This window comes from Hipposideros armiger, unplaced genomic scaffold, assembly GCF_001890085.2.
Source record: "Hipposideros armiger isolate ML-2016 unplaced genomic scaffold, ASM189008v1 scaffold_366, whole genome shotgun sequence".
In the NCBI taxonomy this organism is placed as follows: Eukaryota; Metazoa; Chordata; class Mammalia; order Chiroptera; family Hipposideridae; genus Hipposideros; species Hipposideros armiger.
Window position 1 is genome coordinate 712,902 of NW_017731716.1, and position 20,793 is coordinate 733,694.

General features: G+C 41.7%; 1 protein-coding gene and 1 pseudogene across 8 annotated transcripts in view; both read right to left on the reverse strand.

Moving 5' to 3' along the window:
• The window catches only part of EML6 (EMAP like 6), a 282,005-nt gene extending 277,688 nt beyond the window's left edge, over positions 1-4,317 (reverse strand). For 7 of the 8 annotated variants that reach the window (XR_002126189.1, XR_002126190.1, XM_019662104.1 and 4 more), the window contains exon 1: positions 4,075-4,279. Coding sequence is in view for 6 of the 8 variants with exons in the window: in XM_019662104.1 (XP_019517649.1) it covers positions 4,075-4,271 (197 nt within the window). In the remaining 2 variants the exon portion in view is untranslated. Of the gene's footprint in view, positions 1-4,074 lie in introns of all 8 variants that reach the window. The other variant, XM_019662103.1, reaches the window with a different exon arrangement.
• Positions 4,318-18,529: 14,212 nt separating this feature from the next.
• On the reverse strand, positions 18,530-18,913 carry LOC109393142 (transmembrane protein 230 pseudogene; annotated as a pseudogene).
• Positions 18,914-20,793: the final 1,880 nt, after the last annotated feature.

Here is a 20,793-nt window from a genome sequence, read left to right on the forward strand (position 1 = left end):
TGAGATGGGCACCTACTATTTGGCAAACACTGTGGGGCACTTTGTATGTAATCTCCACAAGCTAAAGACCTTTAAAATGCCCATCTTATAGATGAGAAGCTGTTTCACTGATGATAGCTGAGACTCACAGAAGTTTAGTAATTTCCCTGAGTCACCCAACTGGTGGCAGATGTAGGTTCAAACTCAGGTCTCTCTGACACCAAAGCCCAGCACAATGCAATTGGGGAAGAGGGGGTGCAGGGGGAGAAGGGTGAAATAAATCATTCCAGTATGAAGTAAGAAAGAACAGAGTGATCTTATTATATGGCAAGTGGGAAGCAAACAACTTATGATTTTTTAAAGAAAAGAAAAAGAAGGGTAGAAAGGTTGGTTAGGGCCAGAAAGAATGGAAAGCTAAGGTGTTTGAGCTTCAGCCTGTGGGCAATGAGGAATCATTGTTTTGCTTTTGATATATGTGTGTGCTTTTAATTAAATATTACTACTACCACTACTAAGAACATTTATTGAGCATCAAAAAAGGCCCAGGCTCCACGCTAAACATTTGCATACATTATTTCTAATAGTTACAATTCTGCAGTTTAGGTACTGTTACCCCCAGTTCACAAATAAACAAGGCCCTGAGAGGTCAAGCCACTCACCAAAGGTGCCTTCAGTAAATGGCAGAATGGGGTTCATACTGAGTATTATGTGAGGTCAAAGTCAGTGCCCTTTCCCCTGAAACAGTATTGCAGGAAAACCTCCCTTTAACAGAGCTGAAAAATGAGAGAAAGGAAAATGGAGCCAGGACGTAGTCAGAAGCAATACAGGGATCCGGAGTAAGGAGATGAATGCCACAGCTAAGTCACAGTGAAAACGGAAGGGCGGTGACAAGAGAGCAAGTGTGTTCATGACCTTTTCTTTTATTTACTCTATTTCTCTGTCATGCTCTGCTACCTGAAGGAGAAACCAAGTTAGCAATTATTCCAACCTCGGTGACTGTCCTGGCCTTCAAACCCTGATGTGAGTCCTGTTGTTCACTCAACAGCAAACACTGCTTTAAGTATTTCCTTGTTGTGTTGCAATGTTATCAGGGCTAAAATACGGCATCATCCTTGAATCTGTTATCTGTGTTGAAGGGTCATCATTCAAGAAGAGAAAATTAAGTCTCTGCATCCAATAAATCATTTTGCTTCACATATCAACATTTTTTTAATACCTGACTTAAACACGTAGTCTGTCAAATCAAGAGGACACATATGCTGAGCTCTAATGAGCTCTGCCTAATCCTACATTATTATTAAGGTCCATCCTGATTCAGAGACCACATGGTTTTATAAAATGGAGTATGGTTTCAATACTTGTTGGGCTGCTTTCTTGTTAATATTCTAGGGAAAGTAGCACAACAAATAAAGCAGGAGGAAATGTATGCATCGTGAATATGCCTTTCAAACGAACACAAAAGCTAACTGGATGATTACTTCCATTATCTCATTTGATGGATTCAAAGGTTAGAAGTTTTATATGCATGTAATGATTCCCAAAAAAACAAAACACTTTTGCACTAAAACCTTCGCTAGAGTCCTTCTCTTTTAATGATAAACTTCAACATTTTAAGTGAAAAATCAGTAATCTAAAACTGGGATACACAGAAATGACTTGAAATTCATAAAGATAAAAGAGTACAATTTTCCTATCCATATACAGAGTTAATACATAAATATTCCCAACATTTTGCAACATGAATTTCAAACATTTACCATGTTTCTGGGATTCAAATTATGAAAGAAATGGCACTTAAGAGTCCCACATACTAAGAATAAAAACAAATATGGTTTGTGCACTGCCTTTACCAGGAAAAATATTTACAAAATAAGATCAAAATAACAGTATAAACATTCTAATTTTACAGCTCTTAATTACACAATGATCTGTAGTTTGTATTTTTTAATCTGTTGGACTAATTTATTCCTATGTGCAAAGACATACATGGATATTAAATAACTCTGCTCACTTATACATTCTCAAACCCAACCAAATATGGAAAATTTAGCAATGAAGTCCTTTCTCCGAAGGCAGGCTTACTACTATGTCACCAATCAGTATAAACACATAACAATATTAATAAATAGACCAGAAGCTAAATTGTCTTTTTTTTTTCTTTTCTAGTGAGGTTCCCTGCAAATCCAGTTATACAAATAACTTCACCTTTTCTTCAAATCTGAGTGTTTTTTAAGCCAGATATCATCACATCCCTACTAGCCCAGCTGCCAGTCATAACAGCAGTTTACTGCAACTCCACCCTCTTCCCACCTTCAGTTCCAATAGTGCATGGAATTTTTTTCCTATTAGAGAAAAAATTAAGATTAAGAGTTCAAATCCTCAAAGTAGGTAAGTGAACTGTCACAGAAACATTACTTAACCCCAGGGAATTTTCTGTTTAATTGCCATTCTCTCCCTTCCCCCAAAGGACTACATCTTATTTTGATGGTGTAATGGAAAGCACTGCATTAAGAAAGAGCAAAAACATAGTGGGTTTAAATTTTTAAATATATAACCTTTTCACAACTCACTGTTAATTACTTTAATAATCAGCCTGGCAATCAGAGGAGCAAAACCTGCAGGACAGACAGAACCAGGTAAGGATGCTTCCATCACAGCCATTGCCATATCAGGGATAGAAGAACTATTTTGTCATACGTGACATGAAGAAAGTTTTACATGTCAGTTCCACCAAATCTTGAGAACAGTAGAGCTCCTAGCACTCAAAATCTTCATCTTCAAAAAGTCAAGATTTTAAAAAAACTATGTCTCACTGTATCTGCAAGTATTAAGTTTTTACTAAATTTTTCAACTTTAGGCTTCAGGAAGAAAAAGGCTCTGGAATAAGCACAATACTCCAAGGGGGGTGGGGGTGGGGAACTAGTCTTTTAAATCACTTTCCCCAGGGAGAAATTAAGGCCATTAACATTATACCACTTAACTATTTATTTCATTATGAAAGGCAAACTTAGAGCCCAAGTGGCAATATTCTGAAAATGTGATAGAAGTTGTTCTACACCAGTGAACACACAGTGTGGAAGATACAAATATGGTCTCTGTCAACTGTAGTCCATCTTCAGCAAATTATTTTCTCTGTGGGCTGAGGCTCCCATATCATGGACCTCTTCCTTAACTGCGGAAGGCTCAAAGGAATTGCCTGTGAAGAGGCCCTGGACCACACCTTGCTTGATCACACAAGAAGCTAACAGGGGCTGGAGAAAAATGCATCTGGTCCAAAGATAAGAGGACAAGGCTAAGAATCAAAATACGCCCCTCTACAATTTAATAGGGAGGACCCCTAAAACGGCTTGCATCCAATGGTGTTCTAGTCAGCCCTGGGCATCGGCTGTCAGATGTTGGTCATTCTGTGGGTTGCCTGGTAGGGTTTTGTGGTCCAGCAGCTGCCAGTCTTTTATAACCTCAGCAATGTTGTGGAAGCGTCCATTTAGTGTATAAATAAGCTTTTTGGCATTAAAACATTGCCAAGTGAAAATATTAGAGAACAAACTCCCCACCCACTGCAGAAGAAATTTCCCAGTTTCAAAGCAACTGGGATTAAGATTCCAAATTACCTGTAGCAAAATTTTCTTTTAGTGGGTTTCCCCCCCACCACCACCACCCCCAATCCTCTTGCTTGCTGAGGAAGCTACTGTGAAGCCTCCCAAAGACGTAACCCGCAGTTCCGATTACTGGTCCTACATTTACCTAGTTAGGGAAGGAAGAAGTGTTTGATAGTTACCCAGGATCCTTCCACTTGTAGCAGGAATAAAACACCAAAAAAGCATTAGGACATTCAACTCCTTAGAGATTCAAAAGCCTTCGGGAGGAATACGGAGAATCTGTCCCTCCCCACCTGCACCCCAACCCTGTTTCTGCCCTAGCTTTAGAATCAGCAGCCCTTGTGTATTCCCTGCGGTTCCACAGTGCATTCTTTATTCCATGGGGCTCTCCCACACCTGACCCCAGGAAAGCTTGGCTGGTCATCCTTTTCCTCCCCCACCTCCCTTCCAGCCTCCACACTCGGCCCCTCCCCACCGCCCCAGGCCACTTCCTTACCTGATAATGTCGTCGTTGTGTCCCAAGAAGAATTTTTGGCTGTGCTCGCGGGTGTTGTAAACCACCCCGACCCCAGCCACAAAGTAGACCACCTCCTTGCCGGCCGTGTAGTACAGGTTGTTGCGGCACTGGTGACCCCGGTACCCGTACACCCACTCCAGCCGGAGCTGGCAGCCGGGAGCTGTCCGATCCGCCATGATAAGCCGACCCCACTCGCCCCCCGTCCCCCCCACCCCGCGCGCGGGTCCGCTGCCGCTTCGCACCGGGTCTGTCCTCGCCAAGGCTCGGGCTGCGGAGGACCTGCAAGGGCTCAGTGTGCAGCACCGGGCGCTGATTTCCGCGGCGATGCCGCCGCCACCATCATCCGCCGCCGCCGCCGCCGCCGCCGCCGCGGGAGACCAGCCGCCAGCGCGCGGCCGCCAGACCCCGCCGGGTGCCCCGGCTCCCTCTCCCCGGGCGAGGCGTCTTCTGGGGTGCCAGCACCCGCACGCACGCCTCACTGCACCTGCGGGCTTCGGCCCCCGGGAGAGGTTCTTGTGGGGGTCACCCCGCCTTTTAAATCAGGGATCTGCATTTCCGACACTGATTACCCAGTTCGCTCACTGAAGTTTGGCCGTGCGCGGGGGCTTCGCAGCAGGCAGCGAGATTTATGCTGTGACAGCTTTGATATGACAGGGAACCCGGCTAAGCTTTGCCATCACCATCCTTGGATCCGAAACTGACAGTCTATATCCAGGATGCAAGAGCGAGGAAGAAAAGAAACAGATTTTTTGCATAAGTCACCCCAGTCCAAGAAAATGATCCCCAAACTAAACCAAGTTTTGTTTCCTTTTTTTTTTTTTCAGTTGTCAACTACTCCCCTTTACTACCTCCAGACCCACCTCCTTAAAGGATATGAAATGTGTCCTACATGCTGCTGACTGGTGTTTGCTGATAAGATTTGAAAGAACATTCGCTGTTTTCCCCATTAAGCCAGGATGAATATGCAATGGTCATTTTTTAGATGCTCCAATTAGTTGTCGTGTATGTGTTTAAGGTTTGTATCTTCCATGAACCCAATCTTGGCTGAGAAAACCATAAAGAACTTAGCAGTTCTTACTAATCACCAACTCCAATTGCAAGCGTCATAGACGATTTTTCTGAATCGGAGGAAATAAGACACTAGTGCAGTTGGAGGCAGGAAAGCGTTACCTACAGACGCTCCTGGTCAAGAAGAAATTATAAATAATTAACAAGTGGCAAAAATCGTGTACCTCTCCTTAGGCAGGTCTGCGCTAGCTATTGGGTCCCGCAAGCTCAAGGGTCTCGCCTCTAAGCTTGCGGTGGGGCAGGGACATCAGCAGAACCACTGAGGACCACGAGTCCCTCCACCACACACACACACACACACACACACACACACACACACACACACCGACTGCCGCGGGTCCGTGGGATGCCGGCCCCCAGGGACACCCCGGCCAGTGCTCACTGCCACGGTGGCGGTGCCCTGGACACCCGATCCCGCCTCGCCCGTGGAATATCCCCACTCTCTCTGTCTCTAACCTCTCTGCTCCGAGTGGGAGCCGCCAGCACGTCCCAGGTCTCTCCAGGGTGAGCAAAATCCTCTGCCTGCCTTCCCCTCCCCGCCTCCCGCACCCGAAGATAGGCTTCGTCACTGGGGTGCGCAGAGACAGGTTCTTCTTCCAGCCCGGGCTCAGGGGGCGGGGCCACAACGCAGCTTTCGGGAACCGGCGGGTGGTTACTAGGCGAGATCACTCACTGCACTTAGAAACGGCTACGCCCCAGGGCTCTGGGGGACGCCCCCTCCCTCTCCCGGCTTAGGTTGCCCCTTGCCCCGATGTATCCTGGGAAGTGTAGTCCTCTAAACGCCAGCTCAGGTGGGGAGCAGGCAGAGCCAGTCCACAAGTCCCAGGATTCCGCACTCCCAGAAGGGGCCGCCGAGCGGCAGTTACTAGCATCTGCGGTGCCTGCAGTTCTCCTGCTGAGCAGAAGGCGGCGCACCCGGGGCGACTTCTTGCCAGCGCCCTTCTTTCCCTAGTGACCGAGGCCACAGGCCAGCCTGAGTGTGTATTTATGGAGATGAGCAATGGATTTGCCCACCTAGAGGATTTCTTCGGCATAAGTCTGTAGCCGACTCAAGTCCAAATCTGTTTCATATTTCAGTTTTCCTTTTTATTCAGATGGATATTAATCTGTTAAAGTGCAGGTGTGACAAGTTTAAGAAAAATGTTGAGGATTTGATCTCACTTTGCCCCATCTAAAAACCAGTGCCAGGGCCGGCTGAGTGGTGCATTGGTTAAGAGCTGGCTTGGGACGCTAAAGGGCCCCAGTTCGGATCCCACATATGAGGGCCAGTGACACTGCCCTCTATAGCTAAGATGCTGAACAACAGCTCAACCTGGAGCTGGGCTGCCGAGAGTCGCTGGCCGTTGGCTAGACTGCAGCCCCTGTGGCAGTGGGTTGCCATGGGCTACCATGTGTAGCCAGCAGCCAGCGTGAGCAGCCAGCAGCCACCCTAAGCTGTGGTCCTGAAGCTGGCGATTGATCTGCCTCCCCCCGGAAGAGCGCAATGATGGTGCCAACTTGAGCCAGTGAAGCAATGTCCTCCACAACTAGACTGAAGAACAAAAAAAGGACAGCAACTTGTCTGTTCCCCTTCCCCCAATTCCCCAGTGCTGTTCCCATCCCCCAATTCGCCAATTAAAAAAAAAAAAGAATTAATTTGTAAAGCTTTACATAAATGTTAATTATTACCAAATGGCAGTATATATTAACTTCTATTTGAAGAAAGTGTGAAATAAAGGTTGATAATACCCTTTGGAAATAAGAAATCTAGACAAGCAAGAGTAAAACTCATAACAATATGTTAATATGGTAAATAACACTATGTTCCAGGCACTGTACATGGTGCTTTACATGTATTAAATAATAGGTTCTTTATCGCAGTTATAATCCTATGAAGTAGGTACTATTATTTCCTCATCTCATAGATGAGGATACTAAAGCAAAGAAAGTTTAAGTAACTTCCCAAGGATACACAATAGTAGTGACAAAGACTACATTTGAATTTGGGCAGTCTAGCTGCAGTCTATTCAAAACCACTAAGAATTATGAAAGAAATTGGTTAGATGACAGGGTAAGTTCACCTGTGAATGATAAACCCAAAATAGCAGTGACTTAGACTCGATAAAATGTTATTTTTTACAAAACTCTGAAGGTAGTACAGGCCTAGTATGATGGTTCTGCTTAAAGGAATCCTTGAGTACTCAGACTACTGCCAGTATGCCAACATTTTGCTCTGCTGTCCCTAGATGCCATGGTTCAAGGTGGAATGCCAACCTTTATTTGCACATTCCAAGTGCATTTCATAGAAGAGACACAAGGTTTAAAAACAAGGTTCTGGAAAGCTACCCGCTACTCTTTTCTGTTTATGTTCTATTGGTTTGAACTTAGTTACTGGCCGTACCTAGCTGCAAAGAAATCTAGGAAGTCGTCTTTATTCTGGGCAACCATGTTAAAGTAGGAGATTCTTACTATGGGAGAAAGAGAAAGAACATTTTATCTCTTTTAATCCTCTCAACAGCCCCATCAGTAGATATCTCCATTTTTAATGTGAGGACACTGAAACCCAGAGAGAAAAAGTAATGTAATCAAGATTACACAATAAATGGCAAAACCAGAACTCAAACTCAGGTCCGTCCAACTACAGAACTAGTATTATTAACCACTACTTCTATACCTTCCAAACCAAGCCATAAATCTATCATTAAACAATTAATGAGAAGACACAGCAAAGTAAAGCATAATTATATAATTTTTCTCCTCAAGTTTATTAGACAATGAGGCGGGGGGAAATGGTCTCAAGAAACAGTAGTTAAGGACATAAGGTAAGTTGAACACATGAAAATTCGCACTAAAATACTTCAATTGATAAAAGTAAAGTGAAAGGGTAAATATACAGTTTTGGGGTAGGAGAAAAGGTAGTTTGAGAGAAGATACTCTGTATAACCTTGGTTCTTCAGCGGAAATAGAAAGTTTCACCAAAACCTGCCATTATCAGAGCACTGTGCAGAACCAAGGGAATAGCCAAAATATTATACATAGGGGTGAGATACACTTTTGGCTGCATGGAATGGGCTCTGGAACTATGTATTTCATAGGACCTCAAGAAAGAGAAAAGGCCTGTCCCCTAGCAGAGGCTATACTCAGTCCCACTAGGTCTCACCCTTCTCCCTACTCTACCCTTTTCCAATGTTAGGCTATATAAAAGTAGATAAAAAGCAATGCCCAGCCATCAAATTGCTGCTCTGAGAAGATCAACTCATTCCCAGTCATACATAATGTATCAGAATAAATGACTTGGAAAGAGCTGCCCCATCAAACATAAGGAACAAGAAAAATAAGGGCATAGCAAAAGCAAACCAAAGTTCTGAAAGAAAGGTACATTATATGCAGAAGATAGACAAAGAAACCCATCTGGAAGAAAATTTATGTCAAAGAAGCAGACTGTCTACCAAAGAACTTAGTTACAATATGAATTCAAAATATCAAGAACTTAAAGCTAAAAATAAAATCCAAGCTAAAGAAATAATCAAATATAAACAGTTTCAGATCTAATGAATACTTTTGAAACAATAGAAAAATACTGGAAAATAAAATTACCAGTATGGAGGAAATACTGGAAATGATCACAAGAAATGAGAGGAAAAAGACAAGATTAAAATAATTAGAGATATGCGTGAGAGAGCAAAACTGACCCAACATCCAGATCACTGGTTGTCCTACATTAGAGAAGCCAACAAAGGAAGCAGGAAAAAATATTCAGAAATAAAATAGAGGAATATATTAAAGAACTCAATCTGCAGATTAAAGGGGTACACTATATTCCAGAAAAAAGATGATATATCATAGCCTCCATAGACGTACATCCTAGCAAAATCAACTTCAAGAATAAATATTTCAAAATCATTTGCCAACTTTAGAGAGGGCTATTACACCATCTCTGCCAGCTTGTAATTAAAGGGAAACATTTAAGCATTTACTCTGTCTTCTTGGAGGAACTGAAGTTTATCCTCAGTTGATAAAGGAAAGCTATTTACCTAAGAACGCTAGCCAACAAATGGAGGGTGGGTGTGGAAAGCAGGCTGGCATCAGCCTTCTGCACTGCAGTCTCCAATGCCAGAAAAAATGGAGCAGTATCTATAAGTTCCGATAGAGAAGAAAAGTGTAACATCAGAATTACACCCAGCTAAATTGTTTAAGTGTAAAGGCAACAAGCACACATTCTCAAACATTAAAGGGCATTTTTTAGCACTTGTGACAGTTACAATGAAGTTTAATGACAAATCACTGAAGACCCCAATCAGCCATTAAAGAAGGTAGAAATTTCTCATGAGTCTAGAAGTATAGCAACTTAAGGAAATTGTCAGATACCCAGAATCCTCCTATTGCTATTATCCTGCATTCAACACAGATCTTCCACTTAATGGTTTAAGATGACAGATCAAACTTCAGTGTTCACATTTGCATTCCAGCTAGCAGGAAGGAAAACATAAGATGGGTAAATCCTCTCCCTTTAAGGATATTTTCTGTAAGTTTCATAAAAGACCTCTGTTTATATCCTATTGGCCAGAACTTGAAGCGCATCTAGCTGCAAGGGAGGCTAGGACTATGCACTATATTATTGGGGGCAGTTTGTACATTTAAAGTCAGAAATATTTTATTAAGAAAGAAAAGGAAAAGGAATGTTGGTGTTCATCAGAACATTCTGCTACCATACTCAAGTCCTTTTTGAAAAACTACATGACAATGACATTCAGCCACCCAAGAAATGAACAAAAGAATCAGAAATGGAGAAGTCATGATAAAAAAGATGGGAATGAGCATTAAATCAACTAAACAGGAAACAGTTCTCTCCATTCATTCTTCCATTTCACTTAAGTATTTTTTTATTAACACAAGTAAAATTAGTTGAAACCTTTTTATTTTAAAAAAGTTAGCATAATATGATCCCATTCTCATGACATTATTTCTAGCCATTCAACTATCTGTCCATGCATCTAACTGTACCTGCATAGAGATAGTGTAATATAGTTCGACAAAACCTAACCTGGTTACTTCTGGAGAAGTGAAATTTAGAACAATTTGTTGCTTTCTTATTTGTATCTTTTCGATGGTTCAAAAATGTTTAAAATGTTTATTAAAACAATAAGTCCATGCTCTTAAAAAATACCTGTTGGGGGCCGGCCGAGTGGCGCGATGGTTAAGAACTGGCTTGGGACGCCAGAGGGCCCCGGTTTGGATCCCACATATGAGGGCCAGTGACACTGCCCTCCACAGCTAAGATGCTGAACAACAGCTCAACCTGGAGCTGGGCTGCTGTGAGTCGCTGGCGACGGCGTAGGCTGCAGTCCCTGTGGCAGTGGGTTGCCAGGGGCTACCGTGTGTAGCCAGCAGCCAGCGCGAGCGGTCAGCAGCCGCAGTGAGCGGCCGTCCAGAAACCGGTGACTGATCTGTCTCGCCTGGGAAGAGCGCAATGATGGTGCCAACTTGGGCCAGTGAAGCAACGCCCTCCACAACTAGACTGAAGAACAAAACGACAGCAACTTGTCTGTTCCCCTTCCCCCAATTCCCCAGCACTGTTCCCATCCCCCCAATTCCCCAATAAAAATCTTAAAAAAAAAAAACCTGTTGGTGATAAATTGCATTTTTATTGAAATGGTATTTGGTGTCATTAGGACATACCTTTTGGTTGATCCATCCACACCCTGTTAACTGGCAAGATCAAGAGCCTGTCAGACCACTGAGCAGAGTTCGGCATATGAGTGTAGCTGTTTAACCACTATTTTCTCTATAAATGCTAGCCAACTTATTTAGAGATAGACCCTGTGGCCTTGCTCTCATTAGCATCACACCTTAGATACCACTTAACTACTAAAAATTGACACTGACATTTCACAAAATATCAACAAATGGGATTAGAGCCTGCATTTTTAACCAAGTTAAAGACTAGCAAATAGTATATGAAAAGATGCTCCACATTATTAGCCACGATGGAAATGCAAATCAAAACCACAACACGAGATATCACTTCACACAGGATGGAATAGCTATAATCAGAAAGACAATTACAAGCATTAGAGAGAATGCGGTGAAGCTGGAACTCTCACACGTTGCTGGTAAGGATGTAAAGTGCACCCTGCTTTGGAAAACAATCTGGCAGTTCCCTCAAAAAGTTAAGCTTCGAGTTCCCATGTGACCCGGGAACTCCACTTCTAGATATGTACTCAAGAGAAATAACATACATCCACACAAAAACTTGTATATAAATGATCACTGCATTACTCATAAAAGCCAAAAAGTGAAAATAATTCTAATGTCCATCAGTTGATGAATACATATGTATAGCCATATAATGGAATATTATCCTCAATGAAAAGAAATGAAGTGCTGATACAAGCTACAACAGAACCTTGAAAATATTATTCTAGATGAAAAAAGCTAGTCACAAAAGACCACGTATTATATAATTTCATTTCAGTTCAGAAGAGGCAAAACTATATAGACAGAAAGTAGATTAGTGGTTTTCTAGAGTGGAGGATGGGTAGGTAGGGGAAATGAGTTACTACTAATGGATGTGAGATTTTTGGGGGAGGCAGTGATAAAAATGTTCTAAAATTAGATTATGGTTGCACAACTCTGAATATACTTAAAACCGTTGAATTGTATGCTTTAAAATGGGTGAATTTATGGTATGTAAATTATATCTCAATAAAGCTATTAAAAATAAAAACAAAATTTGACTCATTTTACGTGGCTGTTGCATGTTGATTTCTTATATATTATCTATACTAATCATTTATTTCTATTTGATTTCTTATATGCCAGTCATTTTAGAGCAGAAATTATTACTTATTCATAGAGGAAAAGATTGATTTTCAAATTAAAGTTCATGGTTTTAATGTACCATCCAGAAGTTATCCTTTTCTTTTTTTTTTTTTTTAGCTGAGCCATCCTGCTACCTATTGGCAGCTCAGCGGCTACTCAGCTCGGGCTGGACTCGAACCGCTGNGGCTACTCAGCTCGGGCTGGACTCGAACCGCTGTTGCTCAGAGCTCAAACTCTTGAGCGAGCTCTTAACCAACTGAGCCACTCGGCCGGCCCTTAAGAAGTTATCCTAAGTTTAATGTTTTTATAGGAATATTAAATGTTTTGGGCAAACTATACCAGTCACATTAGAAAATATAAAGTGCTAGGGCTAAAGGAAATGGGCAATTATCAGTCATTTGTGGAGTAAAGAACTTAAAAGTTTTTTCCCCCCCATCTCTTTTCAAACATTTTTTAACAAAAGATAAAGAGATCCTGTCTGTTGAGCTGTAGTAGACAATAGTCTAAGAGAAGATCAAATCAATGAAAAGTTTCCATGATTTTTTATTGAAGATAGAGTTCCTCTATATTCTCTATTCAATAAAGATAACATAAAAGAACCAGGTCAGATAAGTAGGAAAAGGCCTCTTTAACTCATGTTTGAAAAGAACTCATTTTAAAAAGCATTCCTAAATACCCAGAGAGTCTGTCTTTCATATGTAACTAGCTATGACTCTACGTAAAGCCTAGTTTACTGAAGATCAACTTGCAATGTACAGACATCTACAACTTCAGCACTTCATTTGATATTTCTTAACCCAAATATTGGCTCTGGTGATAATCCTTTTTTTCTGCTCCTGGTAATAATTGTGTCACAGTGTTCCTTTATAATAAAGCTTCTGTTAGAACTCTTGAATAAAGTCTCTATTATCAAAGACAGAATATGAAAAATTAGTGATACAGCTAATAACATATGCTATACTTTCAGTATATTTTAAATATTTTATGTCGATTATAATAGGGTAACATTCAGTTGTTAGATCTGGATCACTGCAATCTAACATCATTACAAATTATTCCTAAGTGTACCCTATAGAAATTAATGTGTCCTCTCTAAAATTTTTGCAGTGAGAATTTTTGCAGTAAGAGCAATGAGAGGTTCCCATAGAAGATGTTAATTTCTGTTTCAGAACTTTAAAGATGTGCAACAATCTCACTGGTAGGTAGTTTCCTATAATAACAATTATTATTATTAATTATTAGTAGTATTGATAGAGCAGGTAGGAAGGTAGACATGAGCAGGAGGAGGAGAAGGAACTAGGAGGCCCCCACAGGTTACCCAGTGGCGTCATTAACATCCTGTTACAGACCAACTGAAGCCAGTAGCCAGAACACAGACTTGGGCTAGTGCAAACACACTAGGATGAAGGAGACGTGCAGAATGAGGAGAGAAACAGGAAAAGGTGAGGAGGAGGATAGCCCAATCTATAGGGTAAAAGGCCAAGGTCTCAGAGACAGACTGCTACCCACCCTCGTGTCAGCCAGCTCCAAGCTCGGAGTATACTTGCTTTACAAATAAACTTTGCTGTCTGCTGCTTGCTTCACTGTAGTCTATTCATTGAATTCCTTCTCTCAAGAAGGACCGAGAAAAATCATCATACCCAGTAACAGTATTGTGTTACCTTCAGGTATCATTTCTAGAACATTGCTCAAGCTTAGGAAATTGTAATCATCTCCACCTAAGAATGACAGGATTTTAGAGCTGGAAAGTATCCTAGAGATGCCTTAATTTTATTACCAAAGGAGGCTCAGGAGATGGCCAAGAATGAAGAAAGTCCGTACCAACAACTTACTGAGTGCTTGTATAGTCAAACAGATCATTCCTGAGCTCTGCTCTGGGGTGGGATTCATAATGCTGCACAGAAAGCATCATGGGATGTAGGGAGCTGGAGGCTTGCAGTGAGGGTTAAGCCTGAGAGCTGGAGGCTTGCAGTAAGGGTTAAGCCTGAGACCTGGAGGTTTATAGTAAGGGTTAAGCCTGAAAGTTGGCAGGCTGACAGGCTCTCAGGTCCGGGTGAGCAGCATGGGAAGGTTGGCAGCTGAGGAGAAAACAGTCAAAAGCCTTGAAAGCTACAGAGTGGAATGTTATCCTATTAACAGTTTCTGCTTGTTATGTTTTGCTTTAACCTTGGGAAGATTGCTTCCCTACATCTATCTTATGGGAAGTCCAGGGGAGGTGTTCCCTGGGAGGATGGGACTATTCCCTCAAGTTCCCAAAATCCCCCTACCTAAGGAAAGTTACTTTTGCTATAAAAGCTGTGTGTAAACAATAAACGGCGTCACTCTTTGCTATCAGCATTGGGTGGACCTCCTGTTCCCAGCTTTCGTCTCTAGTCTCTTGCTTTTCCAGTCTCTCACCCAATCCTCTCAGGTACGCTTTCAGTGTGCTCCTGGCTGACAAGTCAGGAGTGCTCGTTTGATGTGTGGGTCACATCAATGGAGTGGTGTAATGGGGAAATTCTTTCAGTTCAGAACACAAGTTCTGAAGTCAGACTGCCCAAATTGTAATCCTACTCTGCCATGTAGTAGTCCTTTGGCTTTGGGCAGGTTACTTAATCTCTCTAAACCTTAGCTTCCTCATCTGTCAAATGGTACCCATCTCATAGGATTGTTGTAAGGACTGAGTTGTTAATAAATACACGTACATATAAAGCAATCCAAGGCCCATATGGACTTTCCTTTTTCTTATAGAGCAAAGATTTTGTAGGGTCAAGGAGACATGCCCAACCAGAACTCATCCCCCCGCCTCGCTTTCTAGGCCATACTCCAGGTATGAGACTCTGAAATTACCTGCACAAGTGGCCTTGAGCTTACTTACAGGGTTGTCTTTCTAGACTGCTCTGTGGGAGTGTACTCTCCTAGGGCAGATGATGACCTAAAGGGACAGCTACTTGTGGAGTGGGAGGGCATATTCCTGGAGCTTAGATGTATGGGCTGAGTGCCCATAAACTTGTGTGCAAGGTCCTTTGTGGTTTGGACAGAATAAGAGGTGGAATGAGAAAGGAGGCAGACTGGAGACAGGGGGCCACTTCACACTGTGACATTCTGGCATGGAACTCAAGAAAGTCTAAAACTTCTACATTGAATCTGCCCTCCCAGGTTATTATAAAAGCACATTTGACGAGGTAAGAGGAAAGAACATATATAGTAGATAGCTTCCTCAATATCTAACTTTTAAGTATGTGGCTGTATGGAATGGCTTCCTTTAGTGTTGTTGCTCTGACCCCATGAGTGTGAGGTGGTACGCCTGGTGCCTTGCACATAGTAAGCATTCAATACATTTTAACCACTACCATTGTTATTACTATAATAAAGCAACTCTTCTCATAAAAGGTAGCAAAATAAAACCTTTCCTTTCCCTCACTGACCTGAGAGAACACAGCCTGTCAAGAGAGAACGCTAATGAACAAGCACTCAGGTTAGAGATTTCTAAAGGCCCAAGCAGATAGACCACTTTTCAGGTTAGTGAGCACAACAGGGAGGCAAGCAAAGCCCTCTGCAAAGATCGATTGACAGAGATTCCATACTAAACATGAAATCAGCATCAGCATTTATAAGTATGAAGAATAAGAATGCCCCAGGAAAGTCCGTAACAAAGAAACCAGACACGGCACAGAGTTGCAGGGAGTAGGGGCCCTTAGGATGAAAGGGTGACCAGCACATCAGGGAAAAGAGGAAGCCAGGCCTGAGTAGACCAGAGCATGGATTATTCTCATGCCTCTGGGTCTAAGTGTTATCACCAGTTCTTTCTGAGGACCAGCTGGAAGTGGAGAGCAGAACCCCACTGTTGTCTTTCGGTAATCTACTTTGGTTACAACACAGAATGTGGGTCCAGACATTCTGAACAGTTCTCTTTGTTGGTTTATTTCATTTTTTAAATTTTTATTGGGGAACAGCCATGGTCATTGGTTACACATTGCTTTCATGCTACAATGGCATAGTTGACTCTTTAAGGAGGGTGGAGCCCAAAGTGGCCCATGCGGGGATCGAACGGGCAACCTTGGTGTTATCAGCATGATGCTCTACCAACTGAGCTAACTGGTCACCCCTCTTTGTTGTTTTATAAAGTACTGAATTTTAAAACCTGCTCTGAAGAAGGAAGAATTTGGTTCATTCCTTACACCTGATACATGGATAAATTTCAAACGGATCATAAATATAAATGTAAAAATGAAATCATTAAGTACTATAAGAAAACATGAGTTAATTCACCTACAAACTGGAAAAACTTTTATAACTATGATGCAAAAAAGTAAGAAGTAATATGGGCAAAAACCAATACATCAATTACAAAAAAAAATTACACATCTTTTTCATGGCAGAGAATATCATAACAAAGTGAAAAGAAAATGATTAACTAGGGAAAATGCTTGTAATCAATATCACTAAGGATAAATATCCCTAACATATAGCTTCTTTTAATAAAAATAAGGCCACTAACTCTATGGAAAAATAGGAAGAAACAGTTCACATAAGAAGAAATAAGATTGGCCCTTAATCATATGAAAAAAGAAATGCTAAAAATAAGAGAAATGCAAATTAAAACTACACTGATTTTAAAACATGGGAGACTAACTATACACACCTAAGGATATACCTAAGGACAAAAAGAATAAAATGAATATGTCGCTGCTGGTACCCAGAAATACCTACTCTCGAGTTTTTTTATTCCGTTGAGGAAAGGTGAACAATCTGAATAGAGGAGGACAGAATTGTCGAGCCAAGGGCACAGGGAATGAAAACAAGACCTGGATTCTAGCCCTAATCACTCCTTGCATGGATTTCAACAAGGCACTCAGTCTCTTCAGGGCTTGGTTTTTACTCAGCTGTGAAATGAAGGGGTTAGACTGAATAATCTGTAGGATCTCTCCCACCTCTAAAATGTTATGGTTAATTAAGAGCATTAGTTTCTTTCTGGCAATATATATTTCAGGGAAATAGTACAATGCAATCATACAGCTCATGGAGATTCTACCTGAAAGAGTGGTGAAAATAAGGTAGAATCAGTGACATTCATGCCAACTTAGGGCTCTTTAAAAAAAAAAATGGGCTGGGGCCGGATGAGTGGTGCATTGGTTAAGAGGACGCCAGCTCTGAGCAGCAGGGCCCTGGTTTGGATCCCACATGAGGGCCAGTGATGCTGCGCCCTCTGCAGCTAAGATGGTGAACAACAGCTCAACCTGGAACTGGGCTGCAGTGAGTCGCTGGCGACAGCATAGGCTGCAGCCCCTGCCGCAGTGGGCTACCGTGAGCTACCATGAATGGCAGCCAGCATGAGTGGCCGGCAGCCGATGTGAGTTGCCAAGAGCTGCCGTGAGCGGCTGTCCAATGGCCGGCGAGCGATCTGCCTCAGCCAGGAAGAGCGCAATGATGATACCAACATGGGCCAGTGAAGTGACGTCCTCCACAACAAGACTGAAGAACAAAAGGACAGCAGCTTGTCTGTTTCCCTTCCCCGATTCCCCAATGCTGTTTCCCTCCCTGAATTCCCCAATAAAATCTTTACAAAAAAAACAAAACAAAAAACTGGGCTTACCATGTGACTATACTTAAAACAATGTTCTCAACTACATCTCAGTAAAACTGGGGGGAAAATTTTAAACAATAAAATTGTACACTTTTTTTCCTAAATTTCAACATTTTCTTTTGAACATAAGTCACTTTTTGCAAGCTAGGAAACAGAATCAAAATAAGACAGTCTAGTCCCCTAGAGATCCAGGCCATGTCTTGCGATCTTCAGCAGAATGATATAATACAAGGTGCCAACAATGGGGTTATAAACTCTAAATAACAACCACTTATCTACATTTTTCCTTAGGAAACAGCCAAAAATCTGGTCCTTAAAGACATGATGTACAGAACATCTTGACCCAAATTATATACTGGCCAACCTATTGGTGAACCAGATCAGAGCTGGCCAAGGACTGGTGAACAGAGAGAGTTTACATTTTGAAAACTTGCTGTGAGGTTTAAAAAAGTACGGCTTGCTGTTAATAAAAAAGCAAGTAAAAAAATTATAGATGCACCCATACTGATAATTGATTTTGCCAAGCTCTTCCACTAGCACATGAAATTAGAGATGAGTATAAGGGATAAGATACTTAAATATTGTCAAAATAAATTGCCTAGTAATAAGAAATTTGACATACTGCATTCCTCCGTTTGTCACAAGAATAAACTGACAATGAAGACTATTTAAAAGAAACTCAACTCTAAAAAGGGTGATGGTAGAAACACTTCCCACTTCTCCATACAGTTAGCATTGCCATTCTTCCATGATACAGGTTCATGGAAATACTTGTCAGGAGCTTTTGCCAGAGCCAGGAGCTAAAAAATAGAGCATGCCCTAATCAGCTAATTGTAAGCTCAGTTAACATCTTTAGGATGGATCATAGAACCTGGCCATTGTTTTGTTAAACATCTGCAAACTGCAGAATTCCTTAGCCCTTAACCATAGTTTCTGCTCAATGTCTTAAAGCTGGGCTCAGTCCCTCCCATATGACTCTTCTCAGGGCTGAAGTGGGCGCTAGTCCTCAAAGTCTGGAATGTCACTATAGGTGTAACCCTTGTAGCTAGCCTTTGAATGCATAGTAGGCGATGCTCAGGTAGTAAGATCCAGGCAGGAACACCAGGTTGCCAATGATCAGGACCAGAACAGCCAGGTCTGCGCCCCTACCTCGGTACCCTTTACTGATACAGCCCACCAGCAGGAGGGAGCTTATAATAATAAGAACGCGCCAACCAAAAAAAAAAAAAAAAAAAAGGCACTGTAGCACACCAATGGTCTTACATGGGATCTTAGCAGGGCTTTTCTTAAACTGAAGGTCAACTAGTCATCATCTGTGCTGGAGAGCCTGAGATGTCACTTTACTACTGGAATTCCACTAGCCAGTTTGATACAAGACGGCATCCTGACACATAGCTACAGTCGGAGCTCGGCGCCAGGCCTCCCGAGAGCCGACAGCTCGCTCACAGTTGGCAGCAGACGCCCCAGCCCTCATGGCACGCCTCACCTCGGAACTGTACGCTTTTAAATGTTAAGTTTTATGCTATGTAAATTATATCTCAAGGAAAAAAAAAAAAAGATTGCCCATCCTCTCTTCAGTGGCCTAAAGTTTAAATAGTGATGTGGATCACAGTATGAAACTTTATAACTGAACTAAGAAAACTTGGACAGCAAATTTCGCTAGACCAACGGTGAGAATTACCTCTAGCAAGACCGGGTACATAATTTGCATGGCCCAGGAGAAAAGGAAAATGCAACACCCTTATTCAAAAATTGTTAAGAATTTCAAGACAGTGACAGCACAGTGTTAATCCAAACCTGAGCCCGCTTCTGCGGGTGGGGCCCTGTGTGACTGCATGGGTCACCGCCCAGGAAGTCTGCTGTATTTATTGAACTATTAAGATTTTCTAGGCCCAGGGCTGAACACTTTGTAAACAGCTAAATTTCCATTATAACCTTGCAAAAGTCATATGAAAATCCCCATTTTATGAAAGAGGAAATAAAGGTTTAAAGAGGTTAAATAATTTGTCTAAGTTCTCACAGCCTGTAAACGACAGACCTGGACTTCACGCTTAGTTAGGCCTGACTCCAAAGCAAGTTTTCACCAGTGGTCTTCAAACTTATTAATAGTAAAAATTTTGAGTGAATATTCTGATATATTTGTAAACACATAATGATATATACATAGGAGGTCTGACAGTTAAGTTCGTGAACTTGTTGCAATGATGTTGCTAACCTTTTTTGATATAAGAGGGATTATTCATTGTGAATTTGTACCACCTGGACAAACAGTTAACCAAGTTTACTATTTGGAAGTGCCGAAAATGCTGCGTGAAAAAGTTAGATGACCTGAAATTTTCGCCAACAATTCATGGCTCTTGCATCATGATAATTCACCAGCTCACACAGCACGGTCTGTGAGTGAGGTTCTGGCCAGTAAACAAATAACTATATTGAAACACTCTCCCTACTCACCTGATCTGGCCCCCAATGACTTCTTTATTTACCCAAAGATAAAGGAAATATTGAAAGGAAGACATTTTGATGATATTCAGGACATCAAGGGTAATATGACGACAGCTCTGATGGCCATTCCAGAAAGAGTTCCAAAATTGCTTTAAAGGGTGGACTAGGCACTGGTGTTGGTGCTTAGCTTCTCAAGGGGAGGACTTTAAAGGTAACCATAGTGATATTCAGCAATGAGATATGTAGCACTTTTTCTAGGATGAGTTCGCGAATTTAATTGCCAGACCTCATATACTACTGTATTAATAAATTATGTACCTTATAATTCATGCAAAGCAAAGAAATTTTAAAGATGCCATAAACAGAAATTCTAATATTTTCTTCCCATACTTAATCAATCAATCACCTTTCTCAATCCCTGATGTACCCAGGGGTAAAGGCCACACTTGACCCAGCCAAACTTCAAGCTTAACAGCACTTAAGATGTTAACTTTCCTATGAAATGTGAACATTTTAATAGGACCTTCTTAAAGGGTAACACTCAAAAAGGTGAGTTGTTCATAATGGAATTTTCGGTCCTGTGAAAATCAAGGGGCATTTATTTTTTTAATCCTGGAGGCTGACTGCCTTAGAGAAATTTCACTCACTAATAAAGCAAACTGGCTGGGCCTGACAAGAATTTTTGGTTTATTCTAGGTTATCTCACAGTTATACAGCAAAGGTTGATTAGTTATGGAGCACAAAAAGGAAAACACTCACTTGACAGGTGTTTACTGAGTGCCTATGATGGGCCAGAAACCTTGCTGGTTGCTGAGGAC